This window comes from Procambarus clarkii, chromosome 10 (genome assembly GCF_040958095.1).
Source record: "Procambarus clarkii isolate CNS0578487 chromosome 10, FALCON_Pclarkii_2.0, whole genome shotgun sequence".
In the NCBI taxonomy this organism is placed as follows: domain Eukaryota; kingdom Metazoa; phylum Arthropoda; class Malacostraca; order Decapoda; family Cambaridae; genus Procambarus; species Procambarus clarkii.
The window spans coordinates 28,682,925-28,707,669 of NC_091159.1; the positions used below are offsets into that span (position 1 = coordinate 28,682,925).

Consider the following 24,745-nt stretch of genomic DNA (forward strand, 5'->3'; position numbering starts at 1 on the left):
AAGACTCGAAATATTCCCGTCTCTCATGCTCGCAAATTTCTCTGAAATTCCTTAACTCGTATATACCGCAAATACCATCGCGGCCCCCGCCCCCATGTTGGACGGTATTTGCGGAACAATTCATCGACCAAACACCCGTTGACAGTGAGCTGCGAAGTTATTATTAACAACTAGTCACCTCTGAGCTGTGAGGTTTACAACCAATCACAGGTGAGTACAGGTTCAGAGCTGGACTCTATATTGATTCATGTAAATTAACTTGACAAACACAGCAAACTTGCTGTTGTTTTCACTAAGAAGAATTGATATTAGTGCGATTTTCAAGCCTGGTAGCAAACTTGAAACACATTTTCACAACTGGTCGACACGACAGAGGCCGAACTAATGGCTTCACGTGTAATAAAAACACAACAAATGGTCAAGGAAAGAGGTTGGAAACAGAGCGGCACATGGCGGGGTTCTTGTAGTTGTTGCCTCATACTCTCCTCCAGCCGCTGCCTCGCTATGGTCTCCTCCAGCCGCTGCCTCGCTATGGTCTCCTCCAGCCGCGGCCTCGCCATGGTCTCCTCCAGCCGCTGCCTCGCTATGGTCTCCTCCAGCCGCTGCCTCGCTATGGTCTCCTCCAGCCGCGGCCTCGCCATGGTCTCCTCCAGCCGCTGCCTCGCTATGGTCTCCTCCAGCCGCGGCCTCGCTATGGTCTCCTCCAGCCGCTACCTCGCCATGGTCTCCTCCAGCCGCGGCCTCGCTATGGTCTCCTCCAGCCGCGGCCTCGCCATGGTCTCCTCCAGCCGCGGCCTCGCCATGGTCTCCTCCAGGAGCTGCCTCGCCATGGTCTCCTCCAGCCGCGGCCTCGCCATACTCTCCTCCAGTCGCTGCCTCGCCATACTCTCCTCCAGCCGCGGCCTCGCCATACTCTCCTCCAGTCGCTGCCTCGCCATACTCTCCTCCAGCCGCGGCCTCGCCATACTCTCCTCCAGCCGCTGCCTCGCCATACTCTCCTCCAGCCGCTGCCTCGCTATGATCTCCTCCAGCCGCGGCCTCGCCATGGTCTCCTCCAGCCGCGGCCTCGCCATGGTCTCCTCCAGCCGCTGCCTCGCCATGGTCTCCTCCAGGAGCTGCCTCGCCATGGTCTCCTCCAGCCGCGGCCTCGCCATGGTCTCCTCCAGGAGCTGCCTCGCTATCATCAGTCCTCGCTAGAGGCTAGCTCCATAAAAATAACCACCATGTTAGTCCCGATAACCACTTAGGGCAGCGGTTATCTTTGTGGTGGTGACCTAACGTTCTGGCAGTAACTTAAGGGTGAGGACATCGCTTCAAGTCCCCACAGCGAGGCCTTCCAGGGCTACGTGGATTCTTTCACTTATAGAAGTTTAGTAAATATTTGTCTGTAGTCATTACGTGGCTCAAACTGTGTGTGTGACGGGTTTCCCTTATTTGTGCCCACAGGCTCCAGCTGTTAGCTCTTGGGTCCCAGCTCTCTAACTGTTGGTTAGATAATCCTTTTACCAGTTAGCGTTACATACCTCTCTGTGTTCTCACACCTGAAACGCATCAGAATAATAAGAATTATTGAAATTGTAGAAGGCCTATTGATCTGAACGAGGCAGCTCCTTTTACATCCAGACCAAAACTTCTATCCCTAGCCTATGTTTGAAGCAATTCATCGAACCTACGTCTATCTTTCTTACCGGTAATTTGTTCCATGGCTCAACAATCCTGTTTCGAAACCAGTATTTACCCAGGTCTTTCCTAAATCTCAACTGATTCCATTTATATACGTTTCGAGATCCGTTTCCATTACCGAGGCCTCTTAGCTGCCTGAGTCTTGCTTCCCGACGATACTCTATAGCAAGGTCTGCCCTGCGATGCCCCCATGACCCTAATCTACTCTGAGAAGCTCCATGACCTAAACCTTCCTGGCCTTACGTACCAAGCCAAAGACTAATTAATTTTGCTCCACTACTCAAGCCCTTGAGATGATCACCTCTGACCAGTGGTGTTAGTCTGGGTGCCCCCAAGGCGTGGCAAGCCTCGCCCGTGCTCCAGCATACACATGTCTCTTGTTTGACATCACGCATATTGACTTTCGTGTTCACTCACCTTGATTAGGATGGCAATAGCCTCCACTTCGCAATCATACAGATAACTTGTTGTGTTTTGAGTCGAAAATTTGGAAATCCTGCGACTTCTTGATCTTTCTCGATTTTTGAAGAGAACACAGTTAGCGTTGGTAGATCAGTCGAGGTTTCTCCTCCGCTAACACGAGACAAAATTCTCAAGCTCGCAGTTAATGCAGATACACGCTCCTTGCAGAGAAGGGCCGAGGTGACCCTGGCGACCAAGGAGGGCCCTGCTGGCCGAGGGGGAGGGGCCTGTAACGGGGCCCCCAGACCTTAGCTCTCTGTTTAGATCAGCTAAGACTGGGTCGTTATTTACTGAATTTAACCATTCACCAGAGTTCTAGTGTAAACTTTAGTCCAATCCTCGTGATCTTAGGCGTTTGATCGCCTAGATACTACTACACGAGAACGCTGTACTGGATCCCTAGCACCTCTGAGATCTTCCTGCTGCCACCACCAACCCGACAGCTCTTATATCTACTAATTGATTGTGGGTTGCTTCAATCAATTGCACATTAATTTCGAGAATATGGATCCCCAATTACTTGAAAAGGGAGAGATGAATTTACGTTAAGTGGGCATTAACTCAATCACAAGGGCTTATCTATTGGAATAGAACAAGGAGTGTTGGCATAGTTCACAGGGGCTTATTTTTAGAAAGCAGATCATGGATGATTAGAATTGATAAACTGCGTATAAAATAGACAATGAGGAAAATTCCACTAAACAACTTTAATCACTCAACAATTATTTAATTACACAAAATGTTACACAAAATTATATATATATTAATTATATATATAATTATATATAAATATATATATATATATATATATATATATATATATATATATATATATATATATATATATATATATATATATATATATATTATATATATATATATATATATATATATATATATATATATATATATATATATATATATATATATATCCCTAAACTGAATTCTCTTCCTAATTAGAGACAATGGAAAAAGTGGACTAATACACTGTACAAAAATCACAAGATAAGCACACTTTTACCTTAAATACCACAGCCTGGCCAGTTGTTGAGCCTCGCCTCTGGAGGGAGATCTTGACCCCAGGATGACCCCAGGATGACCCCAGGATGACCTCAGGATGACCCAACTCACACCAGGCTTTATCCTCCTCACAACCCGCGAGGCTGACCGGGGCTAGTTGCGCTAGTCTCAATTACTTGCCACAGTTCACTACAATAGATAATTGATATCCTCAGGGCAACTAAGATCAACTGAATCTTTATCCTCTAAACAGATGTAATTATATAGATACTTGACCAAATTTATTGTTAAATATAATAGTGGATATTAACCTGAATTTATAACTTATGAATTAACAAACATTAACAAACGGAAGTGTGGTGCTTCCGACCGCCTCACCATGACCAGGGGGGAGTCATGGCCAGGTCAAAGCTAGTCCCCATATTTTAATTGACTAATATGTTCCTTTTGTAAACTTAAGGACTTCCTCTATATTTCCCAAAGGCGTTAAACTAACATAATTATTAAACCATAGACGTTATTAACTGCAATAACCTTTAATGCACGAATTTCTCTAAATTGATGAATTAACACAAAGGAAGATGGTGGGAAGCCTTTCATGCACACATTAGCTCTCATCTCCAGGGAAGGTCGTTCACTGGAACCCAGGTCAAAAGGACCATTTTCCTATATATTTTTCATAGAAGGCGTATACCACATTTTAGTAAATGTTATAGGCTTCTAAAACAGCTTAGACTGTTACAGCTCTGCCGGCCGAGGGGGGCCCCCCTGGTGGCCGAGGGAGGGCCCCCTGGTGGCCGAGGGGGCTCCCTGGTGGCCGAGGGAGGGCCCCCTGGTGGCCGAGGGGGCTCCCTGGTGGCCGAGGGGGCTCCCTGGTGGCCGAGGGGTGCTCCCTGGTGGCCGAGGGGGGCCCACTGGTGGCCAAGTGGGGGGGGGGGGCTGCTGGCCAAGGAGGGCCCTTGTTGTCAAGGGGGGACCCCCCCTGCTGGCCAATGGGGGGGGGCTGCTGGCCGAGGGGGGGGCCATACGGCTAGCATACTGTTGCACTGGATCAGGTTGACTCACCGCTCCACCTGTGACCGTTTACAGGGACCCCGTCATATTAGTATGTTGGCTTTCTCATGGCCTTCATGGTGGCTTTCTATCCTTCGTCTTGGTATGGTGACCAACCAGGTGTGGGTGTGTCCACACGGGTGTGGACCACACACCCGTGCGGACACATCCGCGTCCACACACACCCGCGTCCACACACACCCGTGGTGCTATACTTCCCCCTGAACCTCATAGTGCTCTGTTGGCTTCCTCATGCCCTCACAATGGAAAGTTGGCTTTCTGCTCATCTGGGATTTCGAAGCAAATCATGTCCGCAAGGCACGTGTACAAATAATGTGAAAAACAAACAAAACATGCGAGACAGCTTCATAATCCGAGATGTACCAGACCGAAGCAAACCAAGCAAGCGAGGAGGAACGCTTCTAGCAGCCAAATGGTTAACAGTATTAAGATTACGTAAGGATAAATTTTCAAGCTCTAAATTTTAACAACTAACACTAACCTTGACAAAATTGTAGACCAATCATGATTGACAGATATAATCAGAAGACCTTAACTTTATTATTACACCAAATAACCAATAAATAGTTATTAGGTAACAATTTTGTAGGACAAAAAAAAAAAATAGTCGTATACTTAACACTTATAAAATTCTTACATTGGAAATCGGCTTTAAAAACAAAAACTTCAAACATGGTTTCTGTCATTTTTTCCCCGGCTGCTACGCCTTTATTTCCTATACTGTGTGCAGTTTCACAAGTCATTTGGGGGAAATTGCTTAGTTACGACAAATATTTCCATAATAATATCGCGGTAATGTGGCGGAGGAGAGCGCCCGACCCGGGGTAATGGTGCCCCGGGAGCCTTCAGGCTACTGAGCCGCGGGGTACACTATCACGGTACTGTACCCTGTGGTCCACACACCCGCGGTACTGTACCCTGTGGTCCACACACCCGCGGTACTGTACCCTGTGGTCCACACACCCGCGGTACTGTACCCTGTGGTCCACACACCCGCGGTACTGTACCCTGAGGTCCACACACCAGCGGTACTGTACCCTGTGGTCCACACACCCGCGGTACTGTACCCTGTGGTCCACACACCCGCGGTACTGTACCCTGTGGTCCACACACCCGCGGTACTGTACCCTGTGGTCCACACACCAGTGATACTGTACCCTGTGGTCCACACACCCGCGGTACTGTACCCTGTGGTCCACACACCAGTGGTACTGTACCCTGTGGTCCACACACACGGGGTACTGTACCCTGTGGTCCACACACACGGGGTACTGTACCCTGTGGTCCACACACCCGCGGTACTGTACCCTGTGGTCCACACACCAGTGGTACTGTACCCTGTGGTCCACACACACGGGGTACTGTACCCTGTGGTCCACACACACGGGGTACTGTACCCTGTGGTCCACACACCAGTGGTACTGTACCCTGTGGTCTACACACCAGTGGTACTGTACCCTGTGGTCCACACACACGGGGTACTGTACCCTGTGGTCCACACACCCGCGCCAGCTCGGGCTGGGACACTTACAGATCAAGAGGAATAATCCCATTTTCCTGAGTATACTGTATACTGTGTACTGTATACTCCAGTTGTGAGCTACGTACTCACAGTATACTGTGAGTTGTGAGGACAAAACTCACAGTATACCTGCTGGCTGGTCTGTGAGGTGTTGTGGTGGACTTAAGGCCCGTCAACCGCAGGACGGTTATTAAGTCCAACACTCGTCCAATTTGTAAGGGCTATTGATGCCCGTGTCACCTCTTGGGTGGCTTAATCTTTATCAATGAATCAATCGACGGGCCTTAAGTCCAACACCAACCTAACTTTAATGAGGAAACACGTGACCTGGCTAACTTGTTCCTTCTCTGCCCCTTCCATTCCTCTTTGTATTCCTTTCCTGCACCCATTCCGCCTCTTGTGATAAACCATTTCACCTTTTCTTTCTCTTTCGCTTCTCTCTACTTTGGGTCACTGGTACCTCTCCTCCTCCTCCATCCCTCCTTCCCCTTTCACACTATAAATTGTTGACTCTTCCATTCTCTCTAAAGTTTCTTACTTAACACTTTCTCTTTACACCCACCGGCCTTTCAATCTCTCTTTCCTGCATCAGAGCGGTGCTGGTGCTGCCCCTTTCTCCTAGCCCTCCCCCTCCCCCCTCCCCCCACCCCTCTCTTTTTACATGTTTACATCCTTTTTTTTTACACTCATTACATATAATGAAATAATTATATGTGGATACATGAGTAGACACCTTAAGACTCATGTCAGCAGCCTGAGCCTTCTCCAGACATCCCGGCCGTAGCCTGGTGCGGAGAGGTGACAGGAAGCGCTGTCAGTTTCCGTCTGCTCCGGCTGCGATTCGAACCCGGGAATACTGATGAGATTCACTCACTGCTTAAACCACAGACCTACCCCCCCCTCTCTCCCCTCCTCATATTAACACGGACAGTTCCTCATAATAATCTCATTATTTGTGCTGTCAGGATAAGTTACAACTTACGATCTGCAGGGGGGGGGGGAGGGGGGAGGGGAGAGGGGAGGGGATTTGGTTAACTAGTGATGGGAGGGATTGGCTTAGTGTTGTGAGTAAGGGGGGGGGGGTAGACCAAAGGGGAGAAGGGGGGTGGAAAGGGAGAGCGGAAAGTGGGTAACGTGTGTCCCGCGTGTCATCACAGTCAGTTAAAACACACCTCACCTGGCGGTACTGTCGTATGTCTTCCTGTCACTCTCTTCACCTTATATCAACAGCCGGAAATTAGGAGTGGAATTATGTACGGCAAGTTTTATGGTCTAGATGTTCCCTTGGCAGCTGTGGCAGTCCCTGGCAGCTGTGGCAGTCCCTGGCAGCTGTGGCAGTCCCTAGCAGCTGTGGCAGTCCCTGGCAGCTGTGGCAGTCCCTGGCAGCTGTGGCAGTCCCTAGCAGCTGTGGCAGTCCCTGGCAGCTGTGGCAGTCCCTGGCAGCTGTGGCAGTCCCTGGCAGCTGTGGCAGTCCCTGGCAGCTGTGGCAGTCCCTGGCAGCTGTGGCAGTCCCTGGCAGCTGTGGCAGTCCCTGGCAGCATTGGCAGTCCCTGGCAGCTGTGGCAGTCCCTGGCAGCTGTGGCAGTCCCTGGCAGCTGTGGCAGTCCCTGGCAGCTGTGGCAGTCCCTGGCAGCTGTGGCAGTCCCTGGCAGCTGTGGCAGTCCTTGGCAGCTGTGGCAGTCCCTGGCAGCTGTGGCAGTCCCTGGCAGCTGAGGTAGTCCTTGGCAGCTGTGGCAGTCACTGGCAGCTGCGTTGCTGACAAATGTCGAGGTGACGGTCCCTGCTGACAGCAGGGACCGTCACAGCAGGCGTGTGACCGCTGACAGCGAGGTCCCTGCCAACAGCAGGCGTGTGACCGCTGACAGCGAGGTCCCTGCCAACAGCAGGCGTGTGACCGCTGACAGCAGCAGCCGAAGAAGCCACAACCGCCAGATACTTGGGGCCACTATTGAGCTGCTCAGGTCTGGGCAAATTGTCCGCTGGGAAATCTATCCAAAGCGAAAATCGAAGAGCAATGACGCTGTGGAATATTATCAGCGGGAGAGTGTTAGTAGCAGGGTGGGGGCGGGGGGTCATTGCGGGACCTGGGGGGACCTGCACCCTGGGAGACCGCCCCAACAGTCTCACCGGTATTTATCACTCGGTCCATCCAATTAACATTTTTGTTTCAAATTCCGAAACTTTAGGACATTAGAGGAAAAGAAACGAAAGAAAAGTGAACAGACTGCTTTTGGCTGTGGAGTTTGCTCTGGCCCCGAGCTAAGTTCACACACAATTTACTTGTGATAACACCTTTAATTATGCCTCTGCCTCCTGTGCAAATTCTAACTAATTAATGCAAATAATATATTCTTCGTTCTAGTATGAATTAGCACTGAGGCCACATTTAGTTTCACTTCCCGTTCTTGCTGTTCTGTGTCACATTTAATTAAACTTATTCAAAATCAGTGCAATATACATGATACAATTTCAGAAGCAGTTCATATGTTTATAATAGTGAGGAGTTTTGGACGGAAGTCTCGAGTTCAAAGATCAGCCCGTCCATTCCAGCTGCCACGGCTCTACTGGCTGTATAAACGAATACTATCTCATGTTATCGCTAATTTATTTATGTATTTATTTATTTACACAAGAGTTGTTACATTCTTGTGCAGCCACAAGCACGCATAGTGTTTCAGGCAGGTCCTTAATCCAAATTTTCGCCGGAATACGACCCGCCAAATCGGTTATCAGGTATCCATTCACTGCTGGATGAACAGAGGCTACAGTTAAGGATTGGAACCCTGTCAATTCTCCCCGGCCAGGATACGAACCCAGGCCAAAGCGTTCGCCAAACGCCAGGCGAGTGTGTTCTCCAACGACCTGACCTGACTAACATGAAGGTAGAAATAACCACAGCTACTCTATCCTTTTCGAGATGAATCCTATTGTCTCCATGAACGTACCTGAACCTGACCAGTATAAAAAATATCATGTTTTACACATACTGTGTACGAGGTGTGACGTCAAGGTGACTTATAACTCTCACTCTTAGTGTGTTGTAATACTGCAACATTTATCAGCTACACATTCCCAACCATTAAGTTGATCCTCCTGCACTGCTCGGTACTGCAACGGCATCAGTGTTGCCGGATCTGCGTTCTAACCGTGATGGCTCCATTGACTTGGCACCATTTCTTCACTGTCCAGGTCTTAGACTGTCCAGTATCTCATCTAATTGCTATAGTCCGACTTAATCCTTATAATTAATTTAATGTAGGTTTAGCATATACTTCAAGCTGCTTTTCTTTACGACTATCAACAAGTCTTTCTATGGTACAAAATATGTTTCATTCATCCAATGTCTTAACATCCGTGCTATCTGTATGCGTCTAAATGGAACGAGAATGTCACAGGGTGGTGTGATCAGCCGGGCCATGACAGTCTGGTTGACCAAACCACCAACCAGGAGCTGGCCTGGCCAGAGACGGGGACGCGGGGACCATTGATGCTCGGACCCTCGCAAGGTACCCACCACAAGATAACGTAACAGTTCAGCCTCCACACCTGAAGTGACGACGTTTCGGTCCGTCCCGGACGTTTATAGAGGAGAGGTCCCTTTGGCCATCCCACGAGGAGCTAGCATGTGTAATCAGCCAGCCCGTCCTCCTAAAGTTTCCTAACGTCAAGAAAAGGGTCAAATTAATGTGTCCTCTCCTAACCTACCAGAGGACCCAAAACAGAAAATGGGACAATACGTCAATTTTGCGAGCAGCTTCCATTTTCTAGTACGACAATTTTTTGGCCTTATGTAACGCATACGATCGAAATGCGACGTTCTTTGTAGGAGGACAAGTTGGCTCACCAGATATGATGTGGTCACCCAACTGTCACCCTGGTCACTCTCTAGCGTCAGTAATGTTGCTAACACTTTTGAATGTTTGCCCCTTGACCCGTAAAGGTTACTTTACCACACACGTAAGTGTCAAGACGGCTCAAACACTTCACTGGCATAATAAACAGGTAATCATCACTACAAAAATAGCAAAGCACTCGCAATGTTTACACCGAAGGTTAACACAGAACATGCAGAACACTGGAGAGAACAGTAGTGTGTGGGTCAGGTCGTGATACATTAGTCTATGGCTGTCCGCGCTATGCATGACTGGACACTTACGACACTCGATAACACATAATGATCCTCTATACTGCTAGTCCATTATCCCTGTGGGTGTAAAATAAACTAACTGATTAAAGGAAAAGATATGTAGGCATTTTATCAATTGTAGACAATATAAATTCTGTAAAAATAATTACCCTAATTTTTGTGATAGAGATATTATGAAATAAATGTTCCCTAGGCCAAATTTTTTTTATTAGTTAGTTATCTCTTTCTGATATCTTTGGAACCCTTGTATAAGGGCTCCAAAGCGAAACGAAAGAAAGAGCAAATCTCTTTCCGCTATATAATATAGTTGTTTGAGAAAAGTAAGGGGACATGATTGCTATATAATTTATATACATCAAAAAGGATATATATATATAAATATATGTATGTATATATATATATATATATATATATATATATATATATATATATATATATATATATTATATATATATATATATATATATGTACCTTACCTTGAGGTTACCTTGAGGTTACCTTGAGGTGCTTCCGGGGCTTAGTGTCCCCGCGACCCGGTCATCGACCAGGCCTCCTGGTTGCTGGACTGATCAACCAGGCTGTTAGACGCGGCTGCTCGCAGCCTGACGTATGACCGTATATAGATATATACACACACACACACCATGGATACTAAAGGAAGTATCCATGGTGTATCACACTCACTGACAGAATCTCACCATGGATACTAAAGGAAGGTGCAGAAGCGCTATGCTTAGTGTATGTGTGTGTGTGTGTGTGTGTGTGTGTGTGTGTGTGTGTGTGTGTGTGTGTGTGTGTGTGTGTGTGTGTGTGTGTGTGTGTGTGTGTGTGTGTAAATCACGAAAATTAATAGGTGATGAAAAATGTGACAGTGTCAGACCACGGAGGAAGAATTGAAACAGGAATTTCCTTAAGTACTTTCGTATACTAATACATCTCCAGAAGGAATGATTTACAAGTCAAGTATTGGACAACGTCGTCGTTCCTTCACTTTCTAGTGTGTGGTCTGGTCAACATACTTCAGCCATGTTGGCTGAAGTATGTTCACCCACGTACTACAAATACAAATAATCGCCAACAGAACCTAAACACCTAACCTAACCTAACCAGTGCCTAAATATGTATAGTCTCCTAATATATAATAATATTCATTTATATTTTAATTTATAATTCTTGTTTTGAATGAACAGAATGTTAAAATTGATGAATGCGTCTTTGGGGTCGACCGCTGGATAGAATGGATTTGGTCCGAGGACGGGTTACAAGTGGTTGGGCACCATTCCTTCCCCCCGTCCCATCCCATATCCTTATCCTGACCCCTTCCAAGAGCTTTGTAGTCGTAATGGCTTGGCGCGTTCTCCTGATACTTCACGTCCCGTCCATCAACTTCAACTTTTGCCATCAGTGAGTTGCAGCTCTTAGCTCGTAACGGTCACTTTGGCTATAATAAAACCCAACAATCACAGTTCCCTTGCTCTCATGTGGCAGTGGCAGTTATGTTCACAATCGTACTCTCCATCTCCTCCATTTTACCAAATTTTACCTGATCTAATGTTAAATATTTCCCCATTGACTTCATCACGAGCCTCGACGTACGTCCTTAACTCTTTCCAAATGAGCTTCCCAATATCAGAGTTTTTCATCCATTTGACAAGGGTAAAATACGCAATGCTATATTTTGAATGAATAATTAACTCTGGTGTAGCTAATTCATTATCACGGCCCAAGGTTTATGTTGCACATTCCTCCCCAACTGCTCTAACAATGGAACAAAAATATGGAGCATATTTTAAGGGCGAGAGTGTAACTCCGGGTCCCCCCTGCCAGCACACGGGTCCCCCCTGCCAGCACACGGCCCCCCCCCTGCCATCACACGGGTCCCCCTGCCAGCACACGGGTCCCCCCTGCCTGCACACGGCCCCCCCCCTGCCATCACGCGGGTCCCCCTGCCATCACACGGGTCCCCCTGCCAGCACACGGGTCCCCCCTGCCAGCACACGGCCCCCCCCCTGCCATCACGCGGGTCCCCCTGCCAGCACACGGGTCCCCCCCCCTGCCAGCACACGGGTCCCCCCTGCCAGCACACGGCCCCCCCCCTGCCAGCACACGGCCCCCCCCCTGCCAGCACACGGGTCCCCCCTGCCATCACACGGGTCCCCCTGCCAGCACACGGGTCCCCCCCTGCCATCACACGGGTCCCCCCTGCCAGCACACGGGTCCCCCCTGCCATCACACGGGTCCCCCCTGCCAGCACACGGGTCCCCCCCTGCCATCACACGGGTCCCCCCTGCCAGCACACGGGTCCCTCCTGCCATCACACGGGTCCCCCTGCCAGCACACGGGTCCCCCCCTGCCATCACACGGGTCCCCCCTGCCAGCACACGGGTCCCCCCTGCCATCACACGGGTCCCCCTGCCAGCACACGGGTCCCCCCCTGCCATCACACGGGTCCCCCCTGCCAGCACACGGGTCCCCCCTGCCATCACACGGGTCCCCCCTGCCAGCACACGGGTCCCCCCCTGCCATCACACGGGTCCCCCCTGCCAGCACACGGGTCCCCCCTGCCATCACACGGGTCCCCCCTGCCAGCACACGGGTCCCCCCCTGCCATCACACGGGTCCCCCCTGCCATCACACGGGTCCCCCCTGCCAGCACACGGGTCCCCCCCTGCCATCACACGGGTCCCCCCTGCCAGCACACGGGTCCCCCCTGCCAGCACACGGGTCCCCCCTGCCTGCACACGGGTCCCCCCTGCCAGCACACGGGTCCCCCCTGCCTGCACACGGGTCCCCCTGCCAGCACACGGGTCCCCCTGCCTGCACACGGGTCCCCCCTGCCAGCACACGGGTCCCCCTGCCAGCACACGGCTCCCCCTGCCATCACACGGGTCCCCCTGCCATCACACGGGGGTCCCCCCTGTCATCACACGGGGGTCCCCCCTGCCAGCACACGGGTCCCCCTGCCATCACACGGGGGTCCCCCCTGTCATCACACGGGGGTCCCCCTGTCATCACACGGGGGTCCCTCCCCTGTCATCACACGGGGTCCCCCCTGTCATCACACGGGGGTCCCCCTGACATCACACGGGTCCCCCTGCCATCACACGGGTCCCCCTGCCATCACACGGGTCCCCCTGCCATCACACGGGTCCCCCTGCCATCACACGGGTCCCCCTGCCATCACACGGGTCCCCCTGCCAGCACACGGGTCCCCCCCTGCCATCACACGGGTCCCCCCTGCCAGCACACGGGTCCCCCCTGCCAGCACACGGGTCCCCCCTGCCTGCACACGGGTCCCCCCTGCCAGCACACGGGTCCCCCCTGCCTGCACACGGGTCCCCCTGCCAGCACACGGGTCCCCCTGCCTGCACACGGGTCCCCCCTGCCAGCACACGGGTCCCCCTGCCAGCACACGGCTCCCCCTGCCATCACACGGGTCCCCCTGCCATCACACGGGGGTCCCCCCTGTCATCACACGGGGGTCCCCCCTGCCAGCACACGGGTCCCCCTGCCATCACACGGGGGTCCCCCCTGTCATCACACGGGGGTCCCCCTGTCATCACACGGGGGTCCCTCCCCTGTCATCACACGGGGTCCCCCCTGTCATCACACGGGGGTCCCCCTGACATCACACGGGTCCCCCTGCCATCACACGGGTCCCCCTGCCATCACACGGGTCCCCCTGCCATCACACGGGTCCCCCTGCCATCACACGGGGCTTAGTGCTCTCCTGTCATACTACATCACCTCACTCGCTGCTGGCTCTCGCTTCAACATGGCCTCGTTTTTGTATAGCATCCAATATAAATTATAATTCACACACACACACACACACACACACACACACACACACACACACACACACACACACACACACACACACACACACACACACACACACACACACACACACACAGGAACACGAACGAGGGGATACAGGTGGAAACTTAGTACCCAGATGAGCCACAGAGATGTTAGAAAGATTTTTTTCAGTGTCAGGATAGTTAACAAATGGAATGCATTAAGTAGTGTTGTGGTGGAGGCTGACTCCATACACAGTTTCAGGAATCTGTACACCAGTTGATTGATAGTTGAGAGGCGGGACCAAAGAGCCAGAGCTGAACTCCCACAAACACAACTAGGTGAGTGCCACTAGGTGAGTACACACACACACACACACACACATACACACACACACACACACACACACACACACACACACACACACACACACACACACACACACACACACACACACACACACACACACACACACACACACACACACACACACACACACACAAAGAGACGTTAGAAAGATTTTTTTCAGTGTTAGAGTAGTTAATAAATGGAATGCATTAGGCAGTGATGTGGTGGAGGCTGACTCCATACACAGTTTCAAATGTAGATATGATAGAGCCCAGTAGGCTCAGGAATCTGTACACCAGTTGATTGACAGTTGAGAGGCGGGACCAAAGAGCCAAAGCTCAACCCCCGCAAGCACAATTAGGTGAGTACAAAGTCCCAATATACCCTAGATCCCACAGGTTCCCCCCAGAGGAGAAACAGAAGAGAGTCAGTTTCAGGGTAATGTACTCGAAAATAGATGGGATCAAAAGCAAGGCAAGTGAACTAAGGGAAAGAGCTCAAGAAGTGAACCCAGATGTAATCGGACTCACTGAAACAAAACTCTCTGGAATCATAACGAATGCCGTGTTTCCCCAGGAGTACACAGTAATAAGAAAAGAAAGGGAAGGTAGGGGAGGAGGCGGAGTGGCCCTCCTAATGAGAAAGGAATGGAGTTTCAAGGAGATAGCTATCCCGGACTGTGAGGGGTTCAGAGACTACATAGCAGGCACCATGACAATGGGAGGACCAAGAATAGTAGTAGCAGTAATATACAACCCTCCACCAAATGACAGAAGACCAAGGCAAGAGTATGAAAACAACAACATGGCAGTTAACATTATAATTGAGAGGGCAACCTCTGCTGCCTGTAGAAATAGATCCCACCTGATCATCATGGGGGACTTCAATCATGGAAGGATTGACTGGGAGAACAAGGAACCGCATGGAGGCGAGGATACGTGGAGAGCCAAACTATTGGAGGTGGTGACTAGAAACTTTTTAACCCAGCATGTCAGAGAACCCACAAGGATGAGAGGAAATGCCGAACCAGCGAGACTCGACCTAGTTTTCACTCTGAACGACTCCGGCATAAGAGAAATCGGTTTTGAAAACCTAGTAGGAATAAAGGACCACAGTGTACTGGCGTTTGAGTACCTGATTGAAGAAGGGTTATTGAACTCGAGGAGGGATACTGAAAACAAAAGGCTGGCATTCCGACAGGGAAACTATGAGGAGATAAGAAAATTCCTAACAGATATAGCATGGGAAACAGTGCTCAGGGAAAAGACGGCCCGAGACATGATGGATTACATCACGCAGAAGTGCAAGGAAGCAGCAAACAAGTTTATCCCAGTCCAAAAGGAAAACAGTGAAATGAAGATGAGAAACCCATGGTTTAATCAGAGACGTAGGCTAGCTAAGCAGCAAAGCAATAGGGCATGGAGAAACTATAGGAATAACAGGATACTTGAGAGCAGAGAAAGATACCAGAGTGCCAGGAATTAATATGTCAGGATGAGAAGAGAGGCAGAAAGACAATACGAAAATAACATCGCAAGCAAGGCAAAGACTCAACCCAAATTGCTGCATAGTCACATCAGGAGAAAAATAACAGTAAAGGAACAGGTAATGAATATAAGGATAGGGGCAGAAGGGTTCACTACAAACGACAAGGAAGTGTGTGAAGAACTGAATAAGAAATTCCAGGAGGTCTTCACCTTAGAGCTATGAGAGATTCCAGAGATAAGAGAGGGAATAGTTACCCAGGAACCACTAGAAAAGTTTAAGATTACCAGCGGGGAAATAAAGAAGTGTTTACTAGAGATGGATGTGACAAAGGCTATAGGCCCAGATGGAATCTCCCCTTGGATACTAAAGGAAGGAGCAAAAGAACTGTGCCTACCACTCTCCATAGTGTATAACAAATCACTGGAAACAGGGGAACTGCCAGAAATTTGGAAGGCAGCTAACGTAGTCCCGATATACAAGAAAGGGGATAGGCAGGAGGCACTGAACTACAGGCCAGTGTCCCTAACCTGCATACCATGCAAGCTGATGGAGAAGATTGTGCGAAGAAAGCTACTGGAACTTCTGGAGCGAAAGAACTTTGTAACGCAGCATCAACATGGGTTCAGGGATGGCAGGTCCTGCCTCACAGGGCTAATTGAATTCTATGACCAGGCAACAAAAATCAGGCAAGAAGGAGAGGGGTGGGCAGACGGCATATTTTTGGATTGTCAAAAAGCCTTTGATACAGTACCACACAAGAGGCTAGTGAAAAAGCTGGAGATGCAGGCTGGAGCGAAAGGGAAGGTACTCCGTTGAATAAGGGAGTACCTAAGTAACAGAAGACAACGAGTCAGTGTGAGGGGTGAGGTCTCGGATTGGCATGACGTCACAAGTGGAGTCCCGCAGGGGGTCAGTCCTTGGACCTATACTGTTTCTGATATATGTAAATTATCTCCCAGAGGGTATAGAATCGTTTCTCTCAAGGTTTGCTGATGATGCAAAAGTTATGAGGAGGATTGAAACAGAGGATGATAGTAGAAGGCTACAGGACGACCTAGACAGACTGAATGAATGGTCCAACAAATGGCTGTTAAAGTTTAACCCGAGTAAATGCAAAGTAATGAAACTAGGCGATGGAAACAGGAGGCCAGACACAAGATACAGAATAGGAGATGAAGTACTTAATGAAACGGAAAGAGAGAAAGATCTAGGAACTGATATCACACCAAACCTGTCTCCTGAAGCCCACATAAAAAGAATTACGTCTGCGGCATATGCAAGGCTGGCTAATATCAGAACAGCCTTCAGGAACCTGTGTAAGGAATTGTTTAGAATCTTGTACACCACATACGTAAGACCAATCCTGGAGTATGCGACCCCAGCATGGAGCCCGTACCTTGTCAAGCACAAGACGAAGCTGGAAAAAGTTCAGAGGTATGCCACTAGACTGGTCCCAGAACTAAGAGGCATGAGTTACGAGGAAAGTCTGCGGGAAATGCACCTAACGACAATGGAAGACAGACGAGTGAGGGGAGACATGATCACTACCTACAAAATCCTCAGGGGAATTAATAGGGTAGGCAAGGATAAACTATTCAACACGGGTGGTACGCGAACAAGGGGACACAAGTGGAAACTGAGTACCCAAATGAGCCACAGGGACGTTAGAAAGAACTTTTTCAGTGTCAGAGTAGTTAACAGATGGAATGCATTAGGCAGAGATGTGGTGGAGGCTGACTCCATACACAGTTTTAAATGTAGATATGATAGAGCCCAGTAGGCTCAGGAATCTGTACACCAGTTGATTGACAGTTGAGAGGCGGGACCAAAGAGTCAAAGCTCAACCCCCACAAGCGCAATTAGGTGAGTACACACACACACACACACACACACACTTTTAGAGTGTGTGTGTGTGTGCATTCCCATTGGCATAGAGAAAGCGAAAAAGCAATATATTGTCCATGAAGCTGACAAGACGGAGGCCAGACATTATTGAGAGAAACGTGGACCCGACCATCACTGAACGGAAGATACATCTCACCATTTACCACCACAGAAAGAAACCTTAACGACTTAAGAGAGACAAATGTTATTTGTGCCTCTACATGTTCCCGTGGACGCTGCTAGCCCTAACGCTCTCAGTATACTTGGAAAAGTTATCTTTTTATCAAAAGCGTATGACACTGCACCAATAACAAGGTTCCATTAAGCATATTTGATCACACAAGACCATCACCAGAAATATCCAGACAGCAACACCGTAATAATCGACCCGTACGGTGATAACGTTAGGCTGGACATAGCAGAAGCACTTCACATCAAACAGTCATTTAATTATCAAGAGCCAGCTCATATGTACATGCGTCCTTGCCCCCAGTTTTACCAAGTGGAAACTACCAGTTGTCAGCCCTCCCTCCACCCCAGCCAGCCAATGAGAATGCATGACTAGGATTACCCAGACCTCTCGACAGTGTAACCCGCTCTCCTCTCATCCTTTTTCTATGGGTTGAACATAATGCGATGCGGTGATTGCATTATATCCTGCAGGACCCGAGATAGCAAGAGCAGAAGGGGCGGACGCCCTGCACGCCCCCTCTGCGGATGTCTTCTGCCCCTATGATGTCCGCCCTTCTGTCCCCCAGCCTTTCTTGCTTGCTACCGGATATAATGGAACCACTGCAGGCTGCCCAATCCGCGCACTAGCTAATCCACGGGAAAACGTAATCGCCTTACCTCAGTGGAGTTAACAAGTCCCCGGATGTCGAGCGACAACCTTACTTACAGAGACCGTCCTGGTTGCCAGAAATATCCCACACGCTTTACCCTCCAGTCAGAGAGTCTCCGAACCTTCCAGAATTATCCACACTTGCTGAACATTTGATGGTATTCCACAATTACTCTCCTCCCCCCGCTCGACAGTTGATGAATGTGTACTCACCTAATGCGTTCCATTTGTCAACTACTCTGACACTAAAAAAGTTCTTTCTAATATCTCTGTGGCTCATTTGGGCACTCAGTTTCCACCTATGTCCCCTAGTGCGTGTGCCCCTTGTGTTAAATAGCTTGTCTTTATCTACCCCTATCAATTCCTTTGAGAATCTTGTATGTGGTGATCATGTCACCCCCTAACTCTTCTGTCTTCCAGCGACGTGAGGTTTAATTCCCGTAGTCTCTCCTCGTAGCTCATACCCCTCAGTTCGGGTACTAGTCTGGTGGCAAACCTTTGAACCTTTTCCAGTTTAGTCTTATGCTTGACTAGATATGGACTCCATGCTGGGGTTGCATACTCCAGGATTGGTCTGATATATGTGGTATATAATGTTCTGCAAGATTCCTTACACACGTTTCTAAAGGCCGTTCTTATGTTGGCCAACCTGGCATATATCGGTGATGTTATCCTCTTGATATGGGCTGCAGGAGACAGGTCTGGCGTGATATCAACCACCAAGTCTTTCTCTCTCTCTGACTCTTGAAGAATTTCATTTCCCAAATGATACCTTGTGTTTAACTAGGTATGGACGCCAAGCTGAGCTGCATATTCCAGGATTGGTCTGACATAAATTGTATACAGGGTCCTGAATTATTCTTTGCATAAGTTTCTAACGTAGTTCTTATGTTGGCCAGTCTAGCATATGCCGCTGATGATATCCTTTTGATGTAGACTTCTGGGGAGCGGTTCGGTGTGATATCAACTCCCAGATCTTTCTCCCTATTTGACTCTTGCAGGATTTCACCTCCCAGATAGTACCTTGTGTTCAGCCTTCTGCTCCCTTCCCCTAATTTAATACTTTACACTTTCCTGAGTTGAACATTAGAAACCATTTTCTAGTCCATTCCTCCAGCTTGTCCAGGTCCTCCTGTAGTCCCTGTCGATCTTCATCTATCTTGATTCTTCTTATAATTTTTGCAGCATCAGCAAACTTTGAGGGGAATGAGTCTATACTCTCTGGAAGGTTGTTTACATATATTAGAAACAGGATGGATCCAAGTACAGAGCCCTGTGGGACTCCGCTGGTGACATCTCGCCACTCTGAAGCCTCCCTCTCACAGTCACTTGCCGTTTCCTGTTGCTTAGATACTCCCTTATCCACTGAAGCACTTTACCTTTTATTCCTGCCGGTTGCTCCAACTTTCGTAACAGCCTTTTATGGGGTACTGTGTCAAAAGCTTTCTGACAGTTCAAGAAAATGCAGTCTGCCCAACCCTTCTCTTTTTTTGCCTAATTTTTGTTGCTTGGTCATAGAATTCTATTGAACTTGAGAGGCCCGATTTACCATCTCTGAACCCATGTTGGTTGTGTGTTACAAAGTTTTTCCCTCCAGATGCTCTACGAGCCTTTTCCTCACAATCAATGTATCTGCACCTCCATGTGGGTCCCCATTTTCCCAGTCTATCTTTCTATGGTTAAATTGAACTCCTGATTAGGAGTCTGGAGCCATTCCAGCAGGCAACTGAAACTGCTCTCTCTATTATATTATTGGTAGCCATGTTGTTCCTATCAAACTCCTGTCTGGTTCTTCTGTCATTTAGTGAAGGGTTGTAAATGACTGTCACTATTATCTTAGGTCCACCCATTGTCATAGTTCCTGTTATGTAATCTCTGAATCCGTCACAGTCCAGAATTTCCATCTCATCAAAACTCCAGTCCTTCCTTATCAGCAGGGCCACTCCTCCTCCTCCTCCTCTCCCTTCCCTTTCTTTCCTTACTATATAGTAGTCCTTTGGAAACACAGCGTCTGTTGTGACTCCTGACAGTTTTGTTTCTGTGAGTCCTACTACACCAGGGTTTTCTTCCTGCACCCTTTCCGCCAGTTCATTTGCTTTATTGGTAATCCCATCGAAGTTTGAGTACATTACCTTGAAGCTCACTTTCCTATATCCATTTCACCCTCCCTCCCTACAAGTGTAGGAAGTTGATCCATGGGCATTACTGCTTGGGTAGGCTCCTCCTCCTGTAGTCGAGTTGCCAGGGCTTCAGGGAGAGGTGAGGTGGGGTGGGGGATGGAGGGCTTAGGTCTTGCCCAGGCCTGGTTGGGACAGAAAGAAGTTCTGAGGGTGGGGAGGGGGGTGGGGAAGGAGTGCTTGGGGTGAGGGCACGCCCTCCTGTGGTGTAGTTAACAGGGGTTTGGGGGAAGCGGGGTGGGGGATGGAGGGCCTAGGTCTTGCCTGGGCCTGCTTGGGGCAGAAAGAAGACCAAGGGATGGGCAGGTAGGGGGATACTTGGGGTAAGAGGGGGGAGGGAGGATTTGGGTGATATGGTGGCATTGTGAAGTGGCAAAGAGGGATTTGTGCTGGGGGGGGGGCTATGGGGTGGTGGGCTGGGGTGTTGCAGTCCCTTCTGGGGCTCTTGATTTGCTGGATTGGGGTTCCCCACTCCCCTCTGGAAGTGCTGGGATGGAGGCTGATCCCTGGCTCCCTTCCCTCTCCTTGCACCTTTTCCTTGCATCTGCTGCTCTAACTATCTCGTCCCTGGTCATGTCCCTCTGAAGGTATAACTCTCTGTAATTCCTTGCATTTTTCAGTTTGCTCTTCTTTACTAGGATGTCCTCTTTGACGGCCTCGTTCCTGAATACTACCTGTGTAGGGCTTTATCTATTATGTCTGCCTGTACGTGTCTGTGGCTCTGCTTGCTTATCTTCACATTGAAAAAAGCACGGATGTGCTTGAAGAAAGTAAGGGTGTGCTTGAAGAAAGTAAGGGTGTGCTTGAAGAAAGTAAGGGTGTGCTTGAAGAAAGCAAGGATGTGTTTGAAGAAAGCAAGGGTGTGCTTGAAGAAAGCAAGGATGTGCTCGAAGCAAGCAAGGGTGTGCTCGAAGCAAGCAAGGGTGTGCTTGAAGAAAGCAAGGGTGTGCTTGAAGAAAGCAAGGATGTGCTTAAAGAAAGTAAGGGTGTGCTTAAAGAAAGCAAGGATGTGCTTAAAGAAAGTAAGGGTGTGCTTGAAGAAAGCAAGGGTGTGCTTGAAGAAAGTAAGGGTGTGCTTGAAGAAAGCAAGGGTGTGCTTGAAGAAAGTAAGGGTGTGCTTGAAGAAAGCAAGGATGTGCTCGAAGAAAGCAAGGATGTGCTTGAAGTAAGCATAAATGTATGCTACATTTGTCAAGGAGATTAACCAGGGAGGTTGACCCGGGGATTAACCAAAGTTACGTCCTAAAACACTTGATTAGCGCAAGTTCCTCTTCCGCATTAATTAATCCCATATATTCCGTTCCACGAACTCCGTTCCAGTGTTCCCGCTCCACGATCTTTGTTCCCGGGTTCCCATTCCATAATTTTCATTTAAAGATAGCCGTCCCAAGGTGACTTTTCCTGTATGCTTATCCATCCAGGATTTCCCTTTCCCTTGTCTCTGATTCAGAACTGCAGTTCTCATTTTCTTTCCCAGTGTCCGTTCCAGGACATCTTTGCTACGGTGATAGCTATATAATTTCCTTTTCTGGATTCCCGTGCTATGATCTCCGCTTCGTGATGCCTGTTCCACATTCACCATCCCAGGGTGATGCTAGTTCAACTGCCTTCTTACAAGAATTCACGTTGTATGATCATTTTGTTTCGTGCTCTTCAAAAGAGGGCGCCACTATTCAAGATCTCTGTTCCAGAGTATCCCTTCCACAACTTCCAATACCTTCATTTTGATAGTGTCTGTTCCACGGGCACACATTCCACGATAAGTTTTCTTTGCTTCACATTTCAGAATCTCTATTCCAGATTATCCTCCTCACGCACTCTCTGCCAAAGGTTTCCACCCTTACGATTTCTGTTCCAGGAATTCCGTTCCATGAAATCCATACTAGGATACCACTCCCCTATCTCTGTTCCAGGGAACCCGTTACACAATTTCCATTTCAAGTCGTCTATTGCCAGATCCCCCTTGCAACACGATTTCCATTTCAGAGAGCTTGTTTCAGGGAACTTATTCCAGAGTGTTTGATTTAGTGGTCGTTCCAGGGCTCTTGGTCCAGGTCGCCCGTTCATGGACGCTCTTTACAGGTCGCTCGATCCAGGGCTCTTGGTCCTGGGTGATAATTCCAGGGCTCTTGGTCCTGGGAGATCGTTCCAGGGCTCTTGGTCCTGGCGGATCGTTCCAGGGCTCTTGGTCCGGGGGATCGTTCCAGGGCTCTTGGTCCTGGGGGATCGTTCCAGGGCTCTTGGTCCTGGGAATCGTTCCAGGGCTCTTGGTCCTGGGGGATCGTTCCAGGGCTCTTGGTCCTGGGGGATCGTTCCAGGGCTCTTGGTCCTGGGGGATCGTTCCAGGGCTCTTGGTCATGGGGGATCGTTCCAGGGCTCTTGGTCCTGGGAGATCGTTCCAGAGCTCTTGGTCCTGGGAGATCGTTCCAGGGCTCTTGGTCCTGGGAGATCGTTCCAGGGCTCTTGGTCCTGGGGGATCGTTCCAGGGCTCTTGGTCCTGGGGGATCGTTCCAGGGCTCTTGGTCCTGGGGGATCGTTCCAGGGCTCTTGGTCCTGGGGGATCGTTCCAGGGCTCTTGGTCCGGGGGGATCGTTCCAGGGCTCTTGGTCCTGGGGGATCGTTCCAGGGCTCTTGGTCCGGGGGATCGTTCCAGGGCTCTTGGTCCTGGGGGATCGTTCCAGGGCTCTTGGTCCAGGTCGCCCGTTCATGGACGCTCTTTACAGGTCGCTCGATCCAGGGCTCTTTGTTCTGGGGGATCGTTCCAGGGCTCTTGGTCCTGGGGGATCGTTCCAGGGCTCTTGGTCCTGGGGGATCGTTCCAGGGCTCTTGGTCCTGGGAGATCGTTCCAGGGCTCTTGGTCCTGGGGGATCGTTCCAGGGTTCTTGGTCCTGGGGGATCGTTTCAGGGCTCTTGGTCCGGGGGGATCGTTCCAGGGCTCTTGGTCCTGGGGGATCGTTCCAGGGCTCTTGGTCCTGGGGGTTCGTTCCAGGGCTCTTGGTGCTAGGGGATCGTTCCAGGGCTCTTGCTCCGGGGAGATCGTTCCAGGGCTCTTGGTAGAAGACATTTGCTTCCTGGAAACCTTCCTGAATGTGTCACGAGAGTGCCAATACAAATTGTGGGCCCAGCAACAACGTTTGCAATGACCTCGGATCTCTGGCAATTAAGACTGAATAGAATAAAGATAAGCAGCTTCAAACATTTTTTCATCCAGAATTTACACATGTAAGGACACTTTCTTGGGACTCGAGAGGCATTAGCTTTGAGGAAGTGGTGGTGGTGGTAGTGCTAGTAGTGGTGGTGGTGGTGCTAGTGGTGGTGGTGGTGCTAGTGGTGGTGGTGGCGGTGCTAGTGGTGGTGCCGGTGGTGCTAGTGGTGGTGGTGGTGGTGCTAGTGGTGGTGGTGGTGCTAGTGGTGGTGGTGGTGCTAGTGGTGGTGGTGGCGGTGCTATTGGTGGTGGCGGTGGTGCTAGTGGTGGTGGTGGTGGTGCTAGTGGTGGTGGTGGCGGTGCTAGTGGTGGTGGTGGCGGTGCTAGTGGTGGTGGTGGCGGTGCTAGTGGTGGTGGTGGCGGTGCTAGTGGTAGTGGTGGTGGTGCTAGTGGTGGTGGTGGCGGTGCTAGTGGTGGTGGTGGCGGTGCTAGTGGTGGTGGTGGCGGTGCTAGTGGTGGTGATGGCGGTGCTAGTGGTGGTGGTGGCGGTGCTAGTGGTGGTGGTGGCGGTGCTAGTGGTAGTGGTGGTGGTGGCGGTGCTAGTGGTGGTGGTGACGGTGCTAGTGGTAGTGGTGGTGGTGCTAGTGGTGCTGGTGGCGGTGCTAGTGGTGGTGGTGGCGGTGCTAGTGGTGGTGGTGACGGTGCTAGTGGTAGTGGTGGTGGTGCTAGTGGTGCTGGTGGCGGTGCTAGTGGTGGTGGTGGCGGTGCTAGTGGTGGTGGTGGCGGTGCTAGTGGTGGTGGTGGTGCTAGTGCTGGTGGTGGTGCTAGTGGTGGTGGTGGCGGTGCTAGTGGTAGTGGTGGTGGTGCTAGTGGTGGTGGTGGCGGTGCTAGTGGTGGTGGTGGCGGTGCTAGTGGTGGTGGTGGCGGTGCTAGTGGTGGTGGTGGCGGTGCTAGTGGTGGTGGTGGCGGTGCTAGTGGTGGTGGTGCTAGTGGTGGTGGTGGCGGTGCTAGTGGTGGTGGTGGCGGTGCTAGTGGTGGTGGCGGTGCTAGTGGTGGTGGTGGCGGTGCTAGTGGTAGTGGTGGTGGTGCTAGTGGTGCTGGTGGTGGTGCTAGTGGTGGTGGTGGTGCTAGTGGTGGTGTTAGTGGTGGTGCT

General features: G+C 50.1%; 2 protein-coding genes across 2 annotated transcripts; both read left to right on the forward strand.

Moving 5' to 3' along the window:
• Nucleotides 1-558: 558 nt before the first annotated feature.
• LOC138363246 (uncharacterized) lies at nucleotides 559-1,197 on the forward strand. Its single transcript, XM_069322255.1, has one exon. It carries the CDS (start codon nucleotides 559-561, stop codon nucleotides 1,195-1,197), a length of 639 nt encoding a protein of 212 aa, XP_069178356.1.
• A 10,053-nt stretch (nucleotides 1,198-11,250) lies between these two features.
• On the forward strand, nucleotides 11,251-21,651 carry LOC138363247 (uncharacterized protein PF3D7_1120000-like). Its single transcript, XM_069322256.1, has 2 exons — nucleotides 11,251-11,312; nucleotides 21,198-21,651. The coding sequence occupies exons 1-2, from the start codon at nucleotides 11,251-11,253 to the stop codon at nucleotides 21,649-21,651; spliced, it is 516 nt and encodes a 171-aa protein (XP_069178357.1).
• Nucleotides 21,652-24,745: the final 3,094 nt, after the last annotated feature.